The 19,433-nt window shown below is 41.1% G+C and overlaps 1 protein-coding gene across 1 annotated transcript in view; it reads left to right on the top strand.

Moving 5' to 3' along the window:
- Nucleotides 1-10,566, top strand: part of KDM7A (lysine demethylase 7A) — a 100,808-nt gene extending 90,242 nt beyond the window's left edge. The window contains exons 18-20 of the mRNA XM_070424021.1: nucleotides 317-402; nucleotides 3,339-3,609; nucleotides 4,242-10,566. Coding sequence (XP_070280122.1) covers nucleotides 317-402; nucleotides 3,339-3,609; nucleotides 4,242-4,336 — 452 coding nt within the window. The 3' untranslated portion in view covers nucleotides 4,337-10,566. The remainder of the gene's footprint in view (nucleotides 1-316; nucleotides 403-3,338; nucleotides 3,610-4,241) is intronic.
- Nucleotides 10,567-19,433: the final 8,867 nt, after the last annotated feature.

The following is a 19,433-nucleotide window of genomic DNA, read 5'->3' as shown; positions in this document are numbered from 1 at the left end:
ACTTGGTTTTATATCTACAGCAGTTGGCCATAAAATTTTACTCTAGTCTTCCAGCATCTGGCATAAAACCTGCCATATAAAGACAGCCTTTGAGAAGATTGAAGGAATTAGCATGTAAGACAGTGAGCTGATGATTGTTTTGTTTTTGAGAGGGAAAGAAATGTGGTAAACATATGTGAATAAATATTTAAAGAATTAACATATTCAGTTTTTAATAAAATGCAACACAAATTTGCTTTCAGTTTTAAGCATTTAGCAAACTTTGTTCTTTGAGATTAAGTTTGTGTGAAGATAATTGATTAAAACTTCTCTCTAGGGTACCAAGTCAAGACTGAAGATCAGGAGTTGAGGCGTTCCTCTTGGATTAAACAATTTGATACAACTTCCAGATTTAATCTTCAGGTATATTCAAGCTTTGAAACATTAAAAGGAGATTTGGAATTGTCATTAACTCTCTTTTTGCTTTCCTTCCTTCTTTTTTTTTTTTTTTTTTTAACTGCAGTTAGTTATCAACCATTAGATCTGGGAAGGTAAAAAATTACAATTAAATGCACATTTGAACAACTATCCATTTGTAGAGATTCTGATATAATGACTAATGCAAAGCTCATGAATATACCGTGATCTGGAAAAGAATAGCTTATTCCAGGAAGTAGTTAAAAAATACTGGCTGCCGGTACCTTTTGGTGTGTCTAGTTAGAATGAAACATGAAAGGAAAGGAAAGTACTAGAGGATCTCTATTTAATCTCTGAAATTGTTTCTTGTACATTTTTCATTTCTTTTTTTTTTTTTTTATTGTATTTATTATTTATTTATTTACCTACTTACGTTAATCCTCGCGGAGGATATTTTTCCATTGATTTTTAGGGAGAGTAGAAGAGAGAGGGAAAGACCGAGAGAAACATCTGTGTGAGAGAAACACATTGATTGGTTGCCTCCTCCACGATCCCCAACCAGGGCCCAGGCTGGGGAGGAGCTTGCATCCAAGGTATATGCCCTTGACTGGAATCCAACCTGGGACCCTTTAGTCCACAAGCTGACGCTCTATCCCAACCATGTCAAACTTGCGGCCTGTGGGCCACAAGTTTGACATGCTTGCTATCCACTGGGCCAAATCGGCTAGGGCTTGAACATTTTTAGATGCTTAATTTCTTTGAGAATTTGATGAGAGTTATAGATTCTCTTTCCAGAAAATGATCATCATAAATGCTGACTTTTGCTTACATATTCTTATGATTTAGACCCCACACCACTCATTGACTCCAAATTAAGAACCCTTGCTCTAAGAGAGGACACTTTATATATTTGGATCCCAGCATATTAATACTCATACCAAGCAAAATGAACCCCTTATAGCTTTTTAAAATTTCCTTTTTTTAAATAAAAATATTTTTATTGATTTTAGAGAGAGGGGGAGAGAAAGAAACATGGATGTGAGAGGGAAACACTGATTGGCTGCTTCCTGCATGCCTCCTATTGGGAATTGAGCCCGTAGAATCCAACCAGTGACCTTTAGATTCATGGGATGACAGTCAACTGAACCACACCAGCCAGGGCCCAAAATAGCTTTTTTAAAAAGACAAAATTTTACCAATAGTGCTAAGCAAGGAAAGTAATATGACTTTTTGCTGCAAATCTTAGAAAACAACAGCCAAAGAAAGAATCAAAATTTTCATGTGGCACATTGGGGTCCCTAAACCTCCTAGACTCCAAGCATACTCTTGAGTAATAGAATTATGGGTATTTTTTATTTTCTTTGTTTGGCTTATCCATATTTTCTAAATACTCACCAACCGCTTTTACAATAAGAAAAGAAACCAATATGCCAGGTTATTTTTCAAGGCAGTTTTGTCTGTACAAGTTCTTTTAACAGTATCCTCCAGACTCAAAGATCAGGTAAGAAATCCCTTCACTGTTATCATTCACTTATACAGTGTATGATTTTATAGTGCCTCACTATAGCTGATCATGAAGTTTATAATTTCACTATAGGATTCAGTATTAAAAGTAAGCTATTATTTAAATCTAACTGTTGTTTTTATAGTGTCTTTGAAAATGAAGATAGATGATTCGCATGATCATTTTGGAGACAATCATTTCTTTTGTTTATAATTGAGAGATATTTTAGAAGCATGTCAAATCATAGCAGTTGTCTCTTCATGCTCAAGCATATTTGTAAAATAATTTATTTTTATTTTTTTAAAAATATATTTTATTGATTTTTTACAGAGAGGAAGGGAGAGAGTTAGAAACATCGATGAGAGAGAAACATCGACCAGCTGCCTCCTGCACACCCCCTACTGGGGATGTGCCTGCAACCAAGGTACATGCCCTTGACCGGAATCGAACCTGGGACCTTTCAGTCCGCAGGCCGACGCTCTATCCACTGAGCCAAACTGGTTAGGGCTGTAAAATAATTTAAAGCAAGTCTGTGCTTAATGCTGTTTTTAAAACTTATTTAATCATTACAGAATTGGAGATATAAGAAAGTAAGATTAAAAAAGAGAATCAGAGATACATTTTATATCTCACACCCACATAATTAACACTAATTTTGTGAAACATCACATCTGCAGTGTGCTCTATCTTTTCAAGTTTGTCTTTTTCTTTCTCTGTTTAATTTTGGTCATGGCTCTCTCCATTGATTTCAAGACCCGTCAATCAGTAGCAGTGTTTGTTTTTTCCTTACAGTTCACTCAGTAATCTTAAGACACTGAAGGAAAAATGGTTACAGAAAAAACAGACCTGAGACTTCAGGATCTAGGTTTGTTTTGTTTTTTAGTAACCAACTTAAATACAGTAGAGATGAACCCTATGGAAGTTACGTTCTAAAAAAGATAGTATATAACACAGTGAGAGATATATGGGAACTGTGCCATGCTGAGGAGGCAGTAGGACCACTTCTCCCATCTTGGCTTCCTTTCACAGCACATGCTCACTGAGTTCAGGATGGCTTGTTGAAATTACATTCATTCTCCTTCCCTCCCCTTTCTCCTCCCCTCCGTCCTCCCTCTCAGTCTCTGCCTCTCTTTGTCTCTTTCTGTCTCCCTCTCCCTCTTCCTCTCCCCCACTCTCTCCCTCCCCCCATCCATATATAATGCTTGCTTCTTGGGTTAAGTTATGATGCAGCTTCAAGACTTGAATCCTTCAGAGCTTTTAGCTTTTGGAATGAATGGGCTATCATGAAGGGTAGTCTTTTGTGGCCACTACATGTTAAGAAAACCAAAGTTCAGTAGTCTATTTTTTCTCTCTCTTGGCTTGGTAATGTATAGAGAGGTTGAAAACTTCACTTCTTTTAAAGGAACCTTAATAATTCAGCCTTATTTTCATTCTTTAGGATCCAAGTAGAGGCCATAAATATATCAAAAAGGAAGGTTCATCAGAAATCAGTCAAAAGGTACACAGGAATTCTGTGGACAGCAGTGGCTCCAGCCCTCAGAATGGAAAGTACATGCAGAATTCAAGCTTGGTTTCAGGGGCATGCCAGATAAGTAATGGCAGTGTAAGCCCAGAAAGGCCAGTTGGTGAAACTTCCTTTTCAGTGCCCCTTCACCCCACCAAGAGACCTGCATCAAACCCACCACCGATCAGCAACCAGGCAACAAAAGGTAACTTTTGCACATTTGTAGGTTATGTATATTTTTGACTGTGTAAGATGGTGAGAGTGGCAGTTCTAATAGAGGTAGTGTCTGTAGTCAAGTTGCTCACAGCCTGGTGCACTGTGGACACCACAGTGATAACAGTTTATGCAGGTTACTGTGGGAATAGCAGGATACTGAGTCACCTCTGAGGATCAAGAGTGGCTTTTGGGCGGAGGAGGTAGATCCTGAAAAAGATGGTAAGGGGTTAGTTAGCCCTGCTGAGTTGGGGAAGTGACATGATAGCATTGAAGGAAAGGAGCTACTGTGACCCATGGTACAAAGGTGAGAAATAGCACTTCAGTCCATTTTGTTGCTGAACACAGTTTGTTGCAGAATATGGTAAGAGCTCATGCTGAAGAGATGGGTGGGGATCAGACTGTGTGAGGGCCACGCAAGTCCCGCGAAGAAGGTTGGCCTTTATCCCTCACATGTGGAGATGGCAGGTATTAAACAGTAGAATTCCAGGAGTGTGACTTTGCCCATTCAGAACACCTGGAAGACTTGCTTACCACAGAGCCCTCCCTTTAATTAAGTCTTCCAGGTCCTGGGTGCCAAGTATGATTTGCATCGTTGTTTACACTGCTATTGGTGTTTTATAGGTAAACGTCCAAAAAAAGGAATGGCAACAGCCAAACAACGCCTTGGGAAGATCCTTAAGTTGAACAGAAATGGCCATGCACGTTTCTTTGTGTGACGGAGCTGCTGCTGGGATCACTCTTCCCTTTGGAGACCAGTCTCGGGGGTGTGGGAGCCTGGAGCTTCCGCCATGCATGTCCAGTAGAGAACACTGCCTGGAGAACAAAATGAACCTGATGCTGCATTTTCACTGTGCCACACCCACTCAGCAATAACCATTTTGGACCTGGTGGGGGAGAGGAAGAAGGAGGGTAGAACCTTAAAAGGAGACCTTGAACTGAAAAGGGTCTCTTGTCAGGGCTTGAATTTCATTTTGTTGTTGGTAGTGTCTTGATTTATTTTCAGTGGTAAAGAATTATCAATAATTTATTTAACAGATTTTTTTAAAAGTTAACAGCTTTTAAATTCTTTTTTAAAGCTATTTATTTGGAAGATTTCTGGAGAAATATCTCACTAATTTAGATTTAAGAATGTGAAGGTTTTTAAATTATTTTTGATAGTGTGTGTGTTACATGTGGGGAAGAGCCACAGTAACAGTAACTAGTCTGGACTCTTAAATTTGATATTCAGGTTAAAGTCTTAAACAGGGATTTGATGCATTAATTATTTTAAATTAAGATGTATATGGAAATCATTTTATTTTATATATTTCATGTTTTTTATAAGCTATTAGCTTCGCTTTTGCTAACATCCAAGGTGCATACTGTTATCCAGGTTGATGACCTTATATCCCACCTTCCCCCTCTGCACTCCCAGCTTTTGTGATGATACAAGACTCTTCTCTTTGCAGGGAAACACTTTCATAGCCGATGTGTTAGACCTACATTATAAAAGACCCCAACATTTCTCATTTCGTTTGACATTGCAATTTTTTCCTAAATATAACAAAGGCTTCTTGCATTTTCATTTTTGCTGATGACCTGGGTTCCAAAGAGAACAGCTTTAATATCTTTTTCCTATTTGTGGAAAAAGTATTATAAGTTTGATTAAATTGTCATATTTCTAGTTTTTCAAATGCATTTGTAACTACAGAGGGCCTTCTTCATACTGCTGGTATTAGAGGGCAGGACCAACACCTGCCACAAAGGTTATATTTTATGACGCTTTTATTCTGTGTACCTAATTTGTTGGGAAATAAGATTTGACTTAGTTGTTCAACTCTGCATAATAAGCCGTAATATAATAGGACTATACTATATTAATTGTGTAGAAGCAAGCATGTTGGAGTAGACCTTTTGCAGGTGTGTGTGTGTGTGTGTTTAGTTTTTTATTTCTTAACCTTCTAAAGAATTATTTAAGACATGGATTTGAAGTAAAATGGGTGCTTCTTGTAGTTTCTTCCATCTATCCTAACTTAGCCAGTGCATACTGAGGTTAAGTATCTGATTGAGCTTTAAAGTAATCATATATCTCTTTTATGCACAATTTTTACTAAATGCCAGCTAATAATAGCTAATATTTCCCCCTACCCCCCATGACTTAGAAATAAGTAATTTCAAGGCTGGGGTGATGTGGGGTGGAGATATTTCCAATGCTGACAGGAGAGCATTATACAAGTTCCTACAAAGAAAATATAGGCAAATAAGATCAAATTTATTTTTATGAAGAAGAAATATGGGCATATTATGGATATCCTTTTATTTACTGAGCCAAGGTAGCAGAACTTTCCCTTCTATATTTAGTATCATGTGCAGTGCTAAGAAAAAAAAATCCATACCATCCTCCTCCATGGTTGCATTCAAATGTGTATTTTCAAAGAGAGATTTCTTACTCTGTCTTCATTCCAGTATTTCATGGAATAAATATGAAGTAGCTTATGAATTAGCCTTTTTGGCCCAAGTGACTGAATCAAGTCTGGATCTTACCTGGTGTCAGGAAGGATTTTGTGGAAATACTAAATGCCTATAAGTGGCCTACTTAAATTCTGCACGATGCCAAAACTAGTTAAGAGATGGGCATGGTTAGTCATTTGATGGATGATTCGATTTGAAAAATGTAAAAATTTGGGTTTGACTGTGCCACCTTCCCACACAGTATATTACTGTGATGTTTTGGTTTTCTGTAGACATCATTTTAGTGTTTATAGAACATGTTTTTGTTTAAGAAATAAGATATATATATTTTTTTTTTTTTTTTTCAGTTACATCATGATCTGGGTTCTTTTTTTATGTTCTTCTCACAGCTCTAAGTGTTTTTAATTACCTGAATTTTTTTCTTTAACTATAAAAATGAAAATAAAACAATTTCTTTTTATGAGTTAAAATTGTGGCCAGTATCCACCCTGTGTACTTAGGCCGGTAAATACTTATTTTAAGTAGACAGTATGTGGAACTTTTAAGTGAAGGTACTGTGGATTCATTTTTGGCAATTTTAGCCCATTAACTGGCTAAGTTAAAAAAAAAAAAAAAACTTTCAGCAGGGTCATAAATATAACCACTACTCAGAACACATGTATCTTCTGAATTGGTGCAGATTCAGCCACTGGTCCAGGGACTTTCCTAGTCTTACAGAGTTAGTGGCTCTGATGCATCCCCTGTAGCTGGGAAATGACTAAACCTTGAGGTAACTGCAGCCAGTATCTGGACTTAACTGTAACAGACAACCTTGTGTTTTTCCCTTGGTCTCATAAACAATACTACTGCACAGATACTATGACTTACGAAGATAGCAGTGGTGGCATTTAGCTAGTTATAAGCAAATAGAAATATGTAAAGCAGAATTATGATTAAATGTATGCATTTTTAATTATAGTAGATAATTTTCCTGTATTGATTCAAGTAACTTCTGTTAACCTAGTATCCACTGTACTGTAATTCATAGTCACATAATATAATGCTCTCCAGTATTGATTAATGTTGTAAACAGTACAAAGCTGGCATTTATGATAGTTTTGTATCCTAGAAATACATTGAACTTCATAAGCATCAGTTAATTTTTAAAGCATACAAAATTGAAAATTCTGACTGAAATCATCTTATAAACTTAGAAAACAAGGCCATCTTTATTACTACTTAAATACTTAGCTTGAATACTGTTCTGTTTTTTAATAATCCCAATTATTGCCTTTTAAATGAACTCTACTGAATTTATTCTTATGAGATCAGCAGGTATTTATCAAACACCTACTATGTGCCCAGCACTACATAGTACTGTGGGAAGTGTAAAGTTGAAATGTGGTCTCTGTCTTTGAAGGTATCTTCGTCAGGAAATAAGCAGTGTTATTTTTACTTCCAAGCAAACATAAGCAAAAGAGAGCCCATTTATTTAAAAAAAGCATTAACTTCATTTGTTTCAATTGAGATATACTATGCTATGTAGAAGTGGAAGTAATTTTTTTTAATTTTTAAAATTTAAAAATCATTTCAGAAATTAACAATTTAATGTTGGCAGTAGAGGGTCATGGTTTAGTATGAAAGAGAGCAGACAACTTGGATTTTTGCCCAGGTTCTGCCATTTTTATGTCAGCTCTGTGACCTTGAATAAGTTGCTTATTCTTACTACATCTTAGTTTTCTCATTTGTTAGTTTGGATAAAAATGCAGTTAACAAATACATGGAAAAGTGTTTCTTAATCTAGTAACACTTCATGCTTGCAGTTAATTTATCATTATTTAAGTTGCCACTGATAATGAATGCACATTTTTATGCATTTTAAATTTAAACTGTTATTACTCATAAAATTTGTTTTATGTAAAATCTATGCCCAGAGCATGCTACCTAAAAAACCTGAAGAGTCTCTAACAAGGTGCTGAATTAAAATTAAAATTAGTGCTTGAAGTGAAAGAAAAGTGAAATAGTTTATGGATAAGAGTGATACTGTTTATCCTCAAGTAATCATTAAGATGACTTAAGGAAAGATTCTTTCTGCTTGTTTCAAGAGATGCTTTCTATAGTTAACTCCCCCAAGAGCTCCTGAATCACCGTGCCACCCGGTACACCACTGCCAGAAGTAACTATTGCAGTGTATCAGCATTTTACAATTTCACATGGAGATGAAGGCTTAATAGTGTCAATCAGAAAATTTTTCAAAAATTCATTTTTTTTCTCATTAAATATTAAGCCAGTTGCTCCCTCCAAAAAGAAAAGCTAAAGATCACCAGTTGTTTCTGGATGCCCTAGATCTGTATCTAAAGCAATCTCGAGAAGGTTGAGCATCACGTCATTAGGAAAAACGTGTTACCGGTAACTAAAGAAGACAAATGGAACCCAATAGGGCAGTGATTTGCCTGGGTCACAGTAGATTCTAGACCTCTGGTCCCTTGCTTCCTACCACAGCTCTTCTCAGTGATGCTGTGCAGCCTCTGCTTGTCCTGGGGGTGATGTTGATATGCTTGCTAGAAGCCAGATGGAAAGAAAGGAGAAGTAATATACTCACTACATTGCTGTTGGACTAAAGTAATTTTGATACTATAGCCTTACTAAAAACCCTGCTCTTATTTTTATTTGTTCTTCAGTGAAAATCATGACATAAAAGTCAAATCTTTTATATCCCTTACATTAAATTTTTAAAAATTAAGGTCATTAAGAAGCAAATGCCTATTTCCAAAGCAATTAGCTTATCATATTTGACTGTGGTTTTACTCTTTCATACTATTTTTCTCCTCTTTAGTGGGTAGGGAAAATAATGCTCATTTTCCTGCATTCTACCCCGTAGAGTCTCCCTCTCACCCATGGTGCCCTCTCTAGTGTCCTAAAGCTTTGTCTTAACAAGTGCAACATTAAATTTTTGTTAAAACCCTTTCAAAACTATATTCAGTGATTCTTCCAACAAGTTGATCTGTTCTGCACTATTTCACTAATAAACCCTGGCTACCACGTAGCCCTTGACCTCCAAGTAGCTTACCTATGCAAGACCTGTGACATTCTGAACTCACGTTTCCTTATTTCAGAAAGCAGTCCTAAGTGGAACTTAATCATAACAATAAACCTTGCCTCCACCTACCTTTATTTTGGCCATTTCCTTTTTAAAATGCCAGCTATTTTCCCCCAAGGTATTTCACCAAAACAATGATCATAAGTGCTGGAATATATAATATCTTGCAGGAATGAAATAACCCAGACATACTCTTATATTCCTGTGGTAGTTGGTTGGTAACAATTACCATTATTAAGTGGAATATATAGTGAGGAATTCATTCCTTAATTCCTTGCCTAGAATCATTTCTTCCCTCAAAGATTCATACGTAACCTTTTATTTTTACAAAGCATGCATATAACTTCCACATTATAGTCAGGGACCTGAGGCGTCACTTGCTAAGTGAACCCCAGGTTATTTTATATTGCAAAAGAAACCTAAACCAAACTAAGGGCCTTACATTTATGGTTAGACTGAATCAAAAGCTATAACCTCAATTTTTCCCAAAATAGCTTCTGACTGCAAACGCGTCATGCAGTTGTTAGGTATGAAATAGCACTGATCAGGAAATGCATGTGCAACTTCGCAGACTGTATTTCCTTCCGAAAAGACTTTTCTACTTTTAATATAAATTAAGCCATAATAGTTACATACTGTGGAAAGAGGGTGAAAGGTTCATTTGAAGAGATTATATAATATGAATTTTCACATTTACTGTGAAATGTCTAACTTTTCCAGTGCTTCAGCAGGTTTGTTTGTTTTTTTGAGGGGGTAGAGGGAGGTGATAGGGTGGGGTAGTATTGATTTTAGAGATGTCAAATCTGTGAAATTTGAAAAGGGGACAGTTGTTGGCTATGGTATTTATTAGTTTTGTAGTAATGTTTTGCTAGCCTGACTGACTTTCCTTAACTGATTTTTATGCCCATGGTCCAAGGAGACTGGTACCCTTTCTTGTTTGGGGTGTCTGCGGAGTAGTGTCTTGTCTGTTTGTATAGGCAGTCAGTGTGTGTGCACATGTGTGTCCTTTGAATACAGAAGCACACTGTGTGACTACAGAGTGGGGTGTGGCTGGGAAACGGGATGCTGAAGCTTTAAAGAGCATTTTCTTTTTTGACTCTTAACAGTATTTCCCATCTTTTGCCTGCAGGCAGGGAAAGTGTACAGTATTTATTTTGCTTCTGTTTTAAATTTGTAAGTCTTTAAATAGTTTAATTGGTTATTAGAGGGGAGGACAAGTGACTTGTTTAAAGTTGTATTTGGTATTCTTACTTTTCAATTTCTGTATTTTAAAATATTGAAATCAAAATTGTATTACTTCTGTTTTGATTTTTTTAGTGCTGGGTGTATTTTTGGCTCATTTTGTTTGAAAGTATAAATGTTGAAAATTGTATAAAATGTGTCTTTGAAAGAAAAAAAATTGAATTCTATATCCAATTCTGATTTTCTGTTCTTTTTTTTCTGCTTATTGATTCATGGGAGAATTATTGGAGTATGTGAAAAACTGTATCAAACTTAGGCTCCTTAGTATTTCTGAAGATTCAAATGTGCAGAGTAATGTGTCATATTATTTTATTAGATGTATTGCTGGGGAAGCAATTAGTGAAAGAGAGGAAAGAAGACAAAAGGGTAATTAGTTGGTAAGATGAGGCTACGCTATGGCCATGGATGCTGGTGCTACTGGGGGACACTTAAAAGCATTTGTTGTCCCCAACCTGGGCACCCCAAAATACTTCTTGAGCACCTGCAGTATACCAGGCATTGTCTAGCACTGGAGCTACAGGAGTAAGATCAAGCCCCAGGCCTGCAGGAGCCTGTGATAGATGTGAAAGGAGGGGAGGTGGAGGGGTACTGTGACCTGGCTGCGTAGGGGGGTGGGAGTGGAAGTGTGAGTTCAGTGAGATGAGTTCATCGTGGACATAGTGCTTTTAAGGGTGTGAGAGCCAGGTCTGGGATGAGCTGAGCTTAACTTGGGCCCAGGAGAGGAGCCAGGGACCAAGGAGGAAGGAGCACCGGGGGCAGCACTTCAGGGCAGAAGAAGAGCCTGGGAGGGCAGGAAATGGTAGGAGGATCTGCTCTGGAGGAGCCCGAATGCAGATTGATGGAAACCAAGGCACTGAAGGACCCACGGCCTCGGCTCTTCCTGTACTAATACCTGCAAGAGAGTAGGTGGTCCAGAGTGACCCACTTAAAGGCACCTCAACAGCTGTTACAAGAATGGTGCCCAAAGCACGTTCACACCTCCTCTATCTTACTGGCCTGTTTATTCCAGCGGATTGAAAACTAAGTCTGAATAAATCTGTTCTTTTGTAAAAGTCCACATGCCATCTGTGAAGCTGTGGAATGTTTGCCCTTCCTCCAGTTTGCATATTAGCAAGTAATTATCAGGACCGACACTCCTTTGATCTTTAGCTGACCTTTGTGTTTCCACAACGCAGTGAGACTATGGAAAGTGGGGTGTTACCCACCCCTCATTTTAGAGTGGGAAGAATTGGGTGCTATGTTGCAGACAGGCTTTTGAATAGAAACCCTCATTGTCTTTATTTTCCATTTGAGTACTTGCAGTGTACAAGGCATATTTTCATTTCTTCCTCACAGCCCAACGAGGTAGGTGCTATACTCCCCATCCTGCAGATGAAACTGAGGCCAGAGATCGTAACTGACATGTGCAAGTTCACACTAATAAAAGGTAGAACTGAGATTTTAATCAAAAGCCTAACTCTAAGGCCACATCATTTTTTTATGAATTGTTTTTCTCTAATTATTTTTAAAATTTATTTTCCTTTATTTTTCCTCATCACCTTTTATCCACCCCCCCCATACACTCTTCCACCTCCACTGCCACCCCAATCACCACACTGTTGTCCATGTCTGTAAGTTCTTTTTTTTTCTTTTTTACTCAATCTCCCCCCCAACATCCCTCTTTCCACCAGAGCTGTCTGCCTGCTCTCTCTGAGTCTAATTGTGTTTTACTTTCAATTATTAAAAAGGAATAGATGGTCTTTAGGAATGATTTGTATTCTAAAAGTTTACTTATAGGCAACCATTTTGGACTGAAAATAATCTTTTTACAGAAGTTTTCTATCATTCAAAGTTTGAGTCTGTCCTTTTCCTAGGGGCTGGGTACAGATGAAAGCATGCTGTTTATCTTCTAGGATCCCACCTTCTAATGAAGAACGAACTGTATGCAAGGGACAGGTGATACTGTTAGAATCCATGAACCTAACATGAATTCCCAAAGTCCCAGAGTTAGGCCGTGCCTAGTGCACCCCTTCCACTGGACATGGCCCTGCAGGACGGCACAGCCGTCTACCACTGCCCTTCCCACACTGCAACCTCTCCGGGCATCATTTCCTGCCCCCAGCTCTGGTAAAAGGGTCAGCCCAGATAAGGAAGGAGAAAGAAGTCCATCCATATTTCTCTTTCTATCTATGTCTCTATATATCTCCCCAGCTGCTCAGGAGGTCACTTAGGGCACAGCCTTCAATAGTCTACAATAACCACAGCAGTGATTCTTCCAAAGTCTGACTTAAGAATAAAAGTTGAGAATAAAAAAGTCAATTACCATATTGGAGGTTTTGCCAATGGGAGGCAAAGCTGTGCTTATTCTCTTTGGTCTGGGGGCTAACTACTGGTGTTAGTTTGCTAGGGCTGCTATAACAAAGTACCACAGGCTGCGTGGCTTAAACAACAGATTTGTTTTTTTCATCCCTCTTGAGGTTAGAAGTTGGAGACTAAGGTGTTAGCAGGGTTGATTCTGTCGGGGCGGGGGAGGGGGGGTTGCCATAAAAGAAGGATCCATTCCAAGCCTCTCCTCAACTTGCAGATGGCCATCATATCCGTGTCTCTCACATCGTCTTCCCTCTCAGAACGTGTCTGTGTCTGTGTCCAAATTTACCCCTTTTTAAAGACACCAGCCATTCTGTATTCAGGCCCACCGTAATTACCTCCCCCCGCTTTTTGTTTAGTTAATCCTTACCTGAGGATATTTTTTCCATTGATTTTTAGAGAGAGTGGAAGAGGGAGGTGGGGAGAGACAGAAAGAGAGAAACATCAATGTGAGAGACACATAGATTGGTTGCCTCCCAAATTTGCCCAGACTTGAGCCAGGAATAGAACCAGAGACCCTTCCATGTTTGTGCTGACGTTCTAACCACTTGACACACTGGCCAAGGCATAAACTCATTTAAATTTAATTATCTCTTAAAAGACCCTATACCCCAAAATGTTTATATTCTGAGCTATTGGAGGTTAGGACTTCCAACATATGAACTTTGAGGGGAGACACAATTCAATCCATAACACTACTGGATCAACTCATACATATGCAAATAATAACTCTCAGTGAGTCAAGTTTATAAATCCATGTTTATTTTTTTTAAATCCTTACCCGAGGAGTGAGAATATTTTTTTCCATTGATTTTTTTAGAGAGAGTGGAAGAAAGGGGGAAGGGGAAAAAGAGAGAGGAGGGAGACATTGATGTGAGAGAGAGAGAGATCAATTGGTTGCCTCCTGTACACGCCCCAAATGAGGGCAAGAACCGGACCTGCAACCAAGGTATGTGCCAGGAATCGAATCTGTGACCCTCTGGTGCATAGGCCAACACTCTAACCATTAAGGCATGCTGGCCAGGGCAAGTTTATAAATCCATGTTTAAAAAAAGAGAAACATTTTTCTTATTACCACATTATCCCCTGACCAGATCAGTGGTGACCACTGCATAAGAAATGTGCCCCTTTACAGAGTCATTGGCCTGCTTATGATCCTTAAAATGATTCTTTTACCTTGGGCCAGATGAAGTCTTGTGGCAGGACTTCTAGCCCTACCCGTGTCCAGAGCAAATCCCCAGGGATCAATACAGTTCCATGTGGGTAGTGGGATTATGGGTGACACTTGCTGTATTTATTCCTTTCTCAAATATTTATTGAATATTACGTACTGGCTGGGCTCTGGGTAAGTCAATGGGAACAGGACAGGGTCCCCTCTGTCAGAGCAGGGGTGACAGTCTAGGAAAAAGCACTGTGCTAGCCTTGAGGCAGCACTGAAGCCTGGTCTGGGATCCCATGCTGTCCCGTGCCTGGTGTCCAGCCCTGCAGCAGTGCAGACTTCCTCCTATCTCTGGGGATTATCTCTGTCCAGCAGTGATGCTCCTGCGTCCTGAGTGTGTCGTGGACACTGCTCTGCCCAGGTGCTTTTGGATCCTTTTTGCCCAACTGCAAGCTTTGGAGCCACTTTGCCCAGGTGCAACAGGTACAGAGAGCCAGAAGGGCCCGGGGTTTTCTTTCTGCCCCTGCTCCCCCTCAGGCCTTAGCCAATGCCTGATGGATGGTGGTACAGGGAAATGATAGCCCAGAGGGACACACTCAGGGCAGTATTTATAATCCACCCTGCCTATGCTCAGATTCCATATTTGCAAATTTGCACTAAAATTTACTTGTAACCCCAAATCACTGTGTGGTACTTTCATGGTCATTCCAGGACACACACATAGTGAGGTGACACTGTACTCTTATTTCAGCTCTTCAGGTACCATGTGTACCGGTTAATAATGTAGATTTTGTAATCAAAATACGATGATTTCAACAGAAACATCAAAAGTACTTTATTCAAAGTAATGTCCATCGCTAGCTACACACTTCCCCCATCTTTCAGGTAATTTGTGGATACTGTCCCAATAGAATTTTTCTTGTTTTGAGGCAAACCATTCAGAGACCCAATTTTCCACTTCTTTGTATGTTTTGAAGTGCTGCTCAGAAAGTGCGTGTGCCATCGATCAGAACAAGTGGTAATCTGAAGGAGCAAGGTCTGGTGAATACGGTGGGTGGGTTAATACTTCCCAGGCAAGATCTTTTAACATGTCTTTAACTGGTTTTGAAGTATGTGATGATGCGTTATCATGAAGCAAAATTACTTTGCCGAGTCTTCTGGCCCATTCTGGTCGTTTTACGATCAAAGTGTGGTTCAAATTGATTGTTTGAACCGATCAGTATTAACGGTTTCACTTGGTTTTAGAAGCTCATAATACACCACACCTTCCAGAGCCCACCAAACGCAAAGCATTGTCTTCTTTCCAAAGCGATTTGGCCTTGCAGTCAATGTTGATGGTTGACCTGGATCAACCCATGATTTTGTGCGTTTGGGATTCTCAAAATACATCCACTTTTCATCGCCAGTCACAATTCAATGCACAAAAGACTTGCTTTTGTGCCATTGAAGCAACATTTTACTGATGACTTTTTGGTTTTCCATTTGTCTTTCGTTCAGTTGATGTGGCACCCATTTTCCTTCCTTTAAATCTTTCCCATTGCTTGTAAACGATCAGAGCTGAGCAATATTTAATTGTTCTGAGCAATGTTTAATTGTTCTGCAAGTTGTTTTTGCATTTGACACGCATCTTCATCCAATAATGCTTGGAATTGTTGGTCCTGAAACTTTTTCGTTTGACCTGGATGTTCTTTGTCGTTTACATCGAAATCATCACTTTTAAAGTGTTTAAACCAGCGTCACAAGTATCTTGAGATGGAGCACGTTCACCATAAGCTTCCTGGAAGTATATGATAACTTTTTCTTTAAAATAAAGTAATGAATTAAAACTTCCTGCAAATGCTCTTTTTTTTGGCACGAGATTCGACATTTTTAAGCGTAAAAATATCTATGATGTTAACACCTTCATCAAATTTGACATATGAAGTTTTGAAGCTTGCTGTCAATACAACAAAATAGCATACATATCAAATAGCATATATATCAACATATGTGTAACTCCATCTATTGAAAAAAATCCGAATTATTAACCGGTACACCTGGTAAACAAGTATTCTTTTTGTTGTCTATTTAGCGCATGTTTTTAAAAAAATATATTTTATTGATTTTTTACAGAGAGGAAGGGAGAAGGATAGAGAGTTAGAAAGATCAATGAGAGAGAAACATCGATGAGCTGCCTCCTGCACACCCCCTACTGGGGATGTGCCCGCAATCAAGGTACATGCCCTTGACTGGAATCGAACCTGGGACCTTTCAGTCCTCAGGCTGACACTTTATCCACTGAGCCAAACTGGTTAGAGCCATGTTTTTTACATTTTGGTGCTTTTTGTTGGTTATTTCACTGTTTAAAATGATCCCCAAGCATTGTGCTGAAGGGCTGGCTTGTGTTTCTAGGAGCAAGCAGGCTCTGCTGTGCCTGTGGGGAAAATCCCTAGGTTAGGTAAGCTTTGTTCAGGCATGGGCTATAGTGATGTGGGCTGTGAGTTCAATGTTAATGAATCAAGAAAATACACTGGCATCTTTAAAGAACAACAAACATCCCGGGTTTGGGCACCAAAAATGAAAAATCAGGACTACAGGCTTTATTGGAGAAGGACCTGCCGGGCTGTCTCGCAAGGGGAGAACAGCAGCATGTGCAGGGGTGAGCACGCCTTTTGAGGGGCAGAATGGGAAGGGGTGGGGGCTTAGTGTACTCGGCGCACTCTGATTGGTGGCTTACTGTATGGTCCATATAGGACAGGGCTTAGGGTATTTGGCAGGTGTGGATTGGTGGTCCAATGTATAGTCCATATAAGGTACCTGGTTAGTCACTCAGGTATTTCCCGGCTGCAGGTTACATCATACTCCGTCCACCAGTTGGGGAAAGGGAGGATCTATCAGTTGTGCAATAACCCAAATCCCAAAAATGTGAGCAGAGGCTCACAGGAACTTAGCCCTGTACTCCCCCTAGAAGCAATGATTTCATATTCTCTAATTCAGTATTAATGGTGACTTTATAGAATATAACTACCAGGAATAATGAGAATCCATTGTGGGGGTGCGGGTGGCCTTCTAGATTCTAAGAAAGAAGTTGGAGCTTTGCAAAAGCCCCAATGGACATCTCATTGTTCAGCTTTTACTTTTAAGGGTTTTTTTTGGTTAGTTTATTGTTTGCCCCCTACTGTTATCCATTGCCTCCAGCAGCCTGACATAAAAGCATTCAAATGGTAAACAACCGATGGAGAGAAGCCATTAGGATTGGGTTAGTCCGAGTGAGGTGGGGTAAAGACCAGCCTTTTTAGGAAGTCTCCCAGAGGACCTCCAGGCAGGTCAAATCATGACTGATTTGGGACTGAGGCTTTGAAAGAGCTCCCGCTCTGTTATGCTGTCTGCTACAGGTACCAGGAGGGCGGGTTGTTAGTTTTTTCTTTTTTTAAAAATTATCTTTATTGTTGAATGTATTACAGATGTCCCCCCACCTCCAGTGACCCTCCCGAACCCCACTCCCCCACCCCCCCAGACCTTCACCGCACTAAGGTCTGTGCCCAAGGTTATGCATACAGTAGATGCATATAAACTGTGTGGTTAACCTCCCCCCACACCCCACTTCCCTCTGAGATTTCTCAGCCTCTTTCATGCTTCCATGTCTCTGGGTCTATTCTGTTTGTCAGTTTATTTTGTTAATTTGGGCTGTTAGTCTTCAAGGCGGCTGGGGAAGAGGCGGCGGCAGGACTAGAGTAAAGGAGAATGCTACAAAGCTTGATGTTCCTACTCAGATTTAGCTGTTTTTCTTGACTAAATGGTAAATGACCCATTGCTGCAAGACGGGTTAATTTACAGAACTCTGAAAGCATTCATTCTGACCATTTTTTTTTTTTTTTTGCCAGCTTTTCATTGCTTGTATGGAAGGGCAAATTTTATGAGTCTTCACTCCAGCATTTTCACTGACATCACCCTTCCTTTAAGAAAAATGTTATTTTATTGTACATTAAACCACAATTTAAAAATGAATTAAAATTTTAAAAAGAACTTTCCCACACAAATTGAAAAGAAAAAATCCAAAGAAAAATTGCTCCTCATTCCATCCCCTAATTAATTCATTTTCATTTGTCCATGTTACTGTCTACTCTTCTTCCAGACATAGATTCTGACATTTTTGTTGGTACTTTTACAAATAGAATTTTATGTTCAAGTTACCATAATACCGTGATTTCCCCACCATCTTTCCCCCCTGATCTTCCTTTTCCCACTTTCCCGTTCCCTCCCGCCCGCTCCCTGCTCCCCGTGTAGAGGGAACAGCGGCGCTCGCCGCCCGGGCCGCCGCCGCCGCCGCGGGCTCAGGGCAAACCCCGGGCCGCCTCCGCTCAGCGGGTCTGTCGTGGCCACTGATTCCAGCCGCTTCCTCCTCACGGAGCGCTCGCGGCCACCTCGGTCGGCAGACGGAGATGTGACACGAGGTTGTGCACTCCGTCTACCGTGTGGGTAACGACCCATCTTGTACCCACTCCTCCTCCCCCCAAACATTTGGGTACGTAACTTGGGTGCTGTTCCTTTTAGTTCTAGAAGATTCTGAGGAAGGGTCCCCGGGTCAAAAGTCATACACACGGAAAATGTAGCTATTTCCATCCGCAACGTGTCCCTGTGCTGTGTCCCTGTGCTCGGAAAGGTCTCTCACGACTTGTTCACGCTCTACTCAAAAAGGGTACGGAGCCACGTAACGGCTTTTTAAAGTAATGTATCCCCTGATGTTTAAAATGACGATTTCACTGCCAAAACTGAGGAGAAAGCAACACTACAGCTGCTCTGGCCCCTCTCGCCCTTCGGGTGATAGTTGTGCCTGGGGCTGCGAGCTGGTTCTGGCCGGCGACGAAGCCGTCGGGGCGGCTCCCACGGTTCCACCGGCTTCCCAGGGGTCGACGCAGCTTCGCAGGGCCCATGGCACCCTCACGCAGCCCCCCAGGGGGCGTGGGAGCCTCACGCAGCTCCCCAGGGGGCGTCGCGACGTCGCAGCCTGGCAGGGGGCGTCGCAGGCTCACGCAGCCCCCCAGGGGGCGTCGCGACGTCGCAGCCTCGCAGGGGGCGTCACAGCCTCACGCAGCCCCCCAGAGGGCGTCGCGACGTCGCAGCCTCGCAGGGGGCGCCACATCCCACCTGACGGATGCGCTAAACCTCTGCTCAGCGGAGCCTCTCACACGCCGGCCCGGGAGGAGAGCGCGCGTGCGGGCGTCGTCGTCCGTCCTCGAGGTGAAGGGCCCCGAAAGGCGCTCTCACTCCTCGCGCCCTGAGAGCTGCCCTGAGGGGCCACGAGCTGTCCGGGCGCCACCAGAGCACCCGGCCCCGACGGCGAGGATGATCTCCTGGTCGGGCTGGCCGGCCGCCTCCTCCGGGGGCGCCGAGGGAAGGCGCCGAGCCCCGCTCAGCTGCGGGCCCGGGGGCGTGGCGAGGCCGCCGCGGTTCAGCTTTACCCCGAGCCGGGGCAGCTTTCGCTTTCGTTTCCCGCCGGCGTCTCCTCCCCGCGGGACCCGCCCCGCCAGCTGGCGGCTCGACGGGCAGTGCGCCC

Source organism: Myotis yumanensis, unplaced genomic scaffold, assembly GCF_028538775.1.
Source record: "Myotis yumanensis isolate MYYU_CA2020_CCGP unplaced genomic scaffold, mMyoYum1.0.hap1 SCAF_9, whole genome shotgun sequence".
NCBI classification, from domain to species: Eukaryota; Metazoa; Chordata; class Mammalia; order Chiroptera; family Vespertilionidae; genus Myotis; species Myotis yumanensis.
The sequence above is the reverse complement of the archived record's forward strand: the minus strand, read 5'-3'. Positions and strand labels throughout refer to the sequence as shown.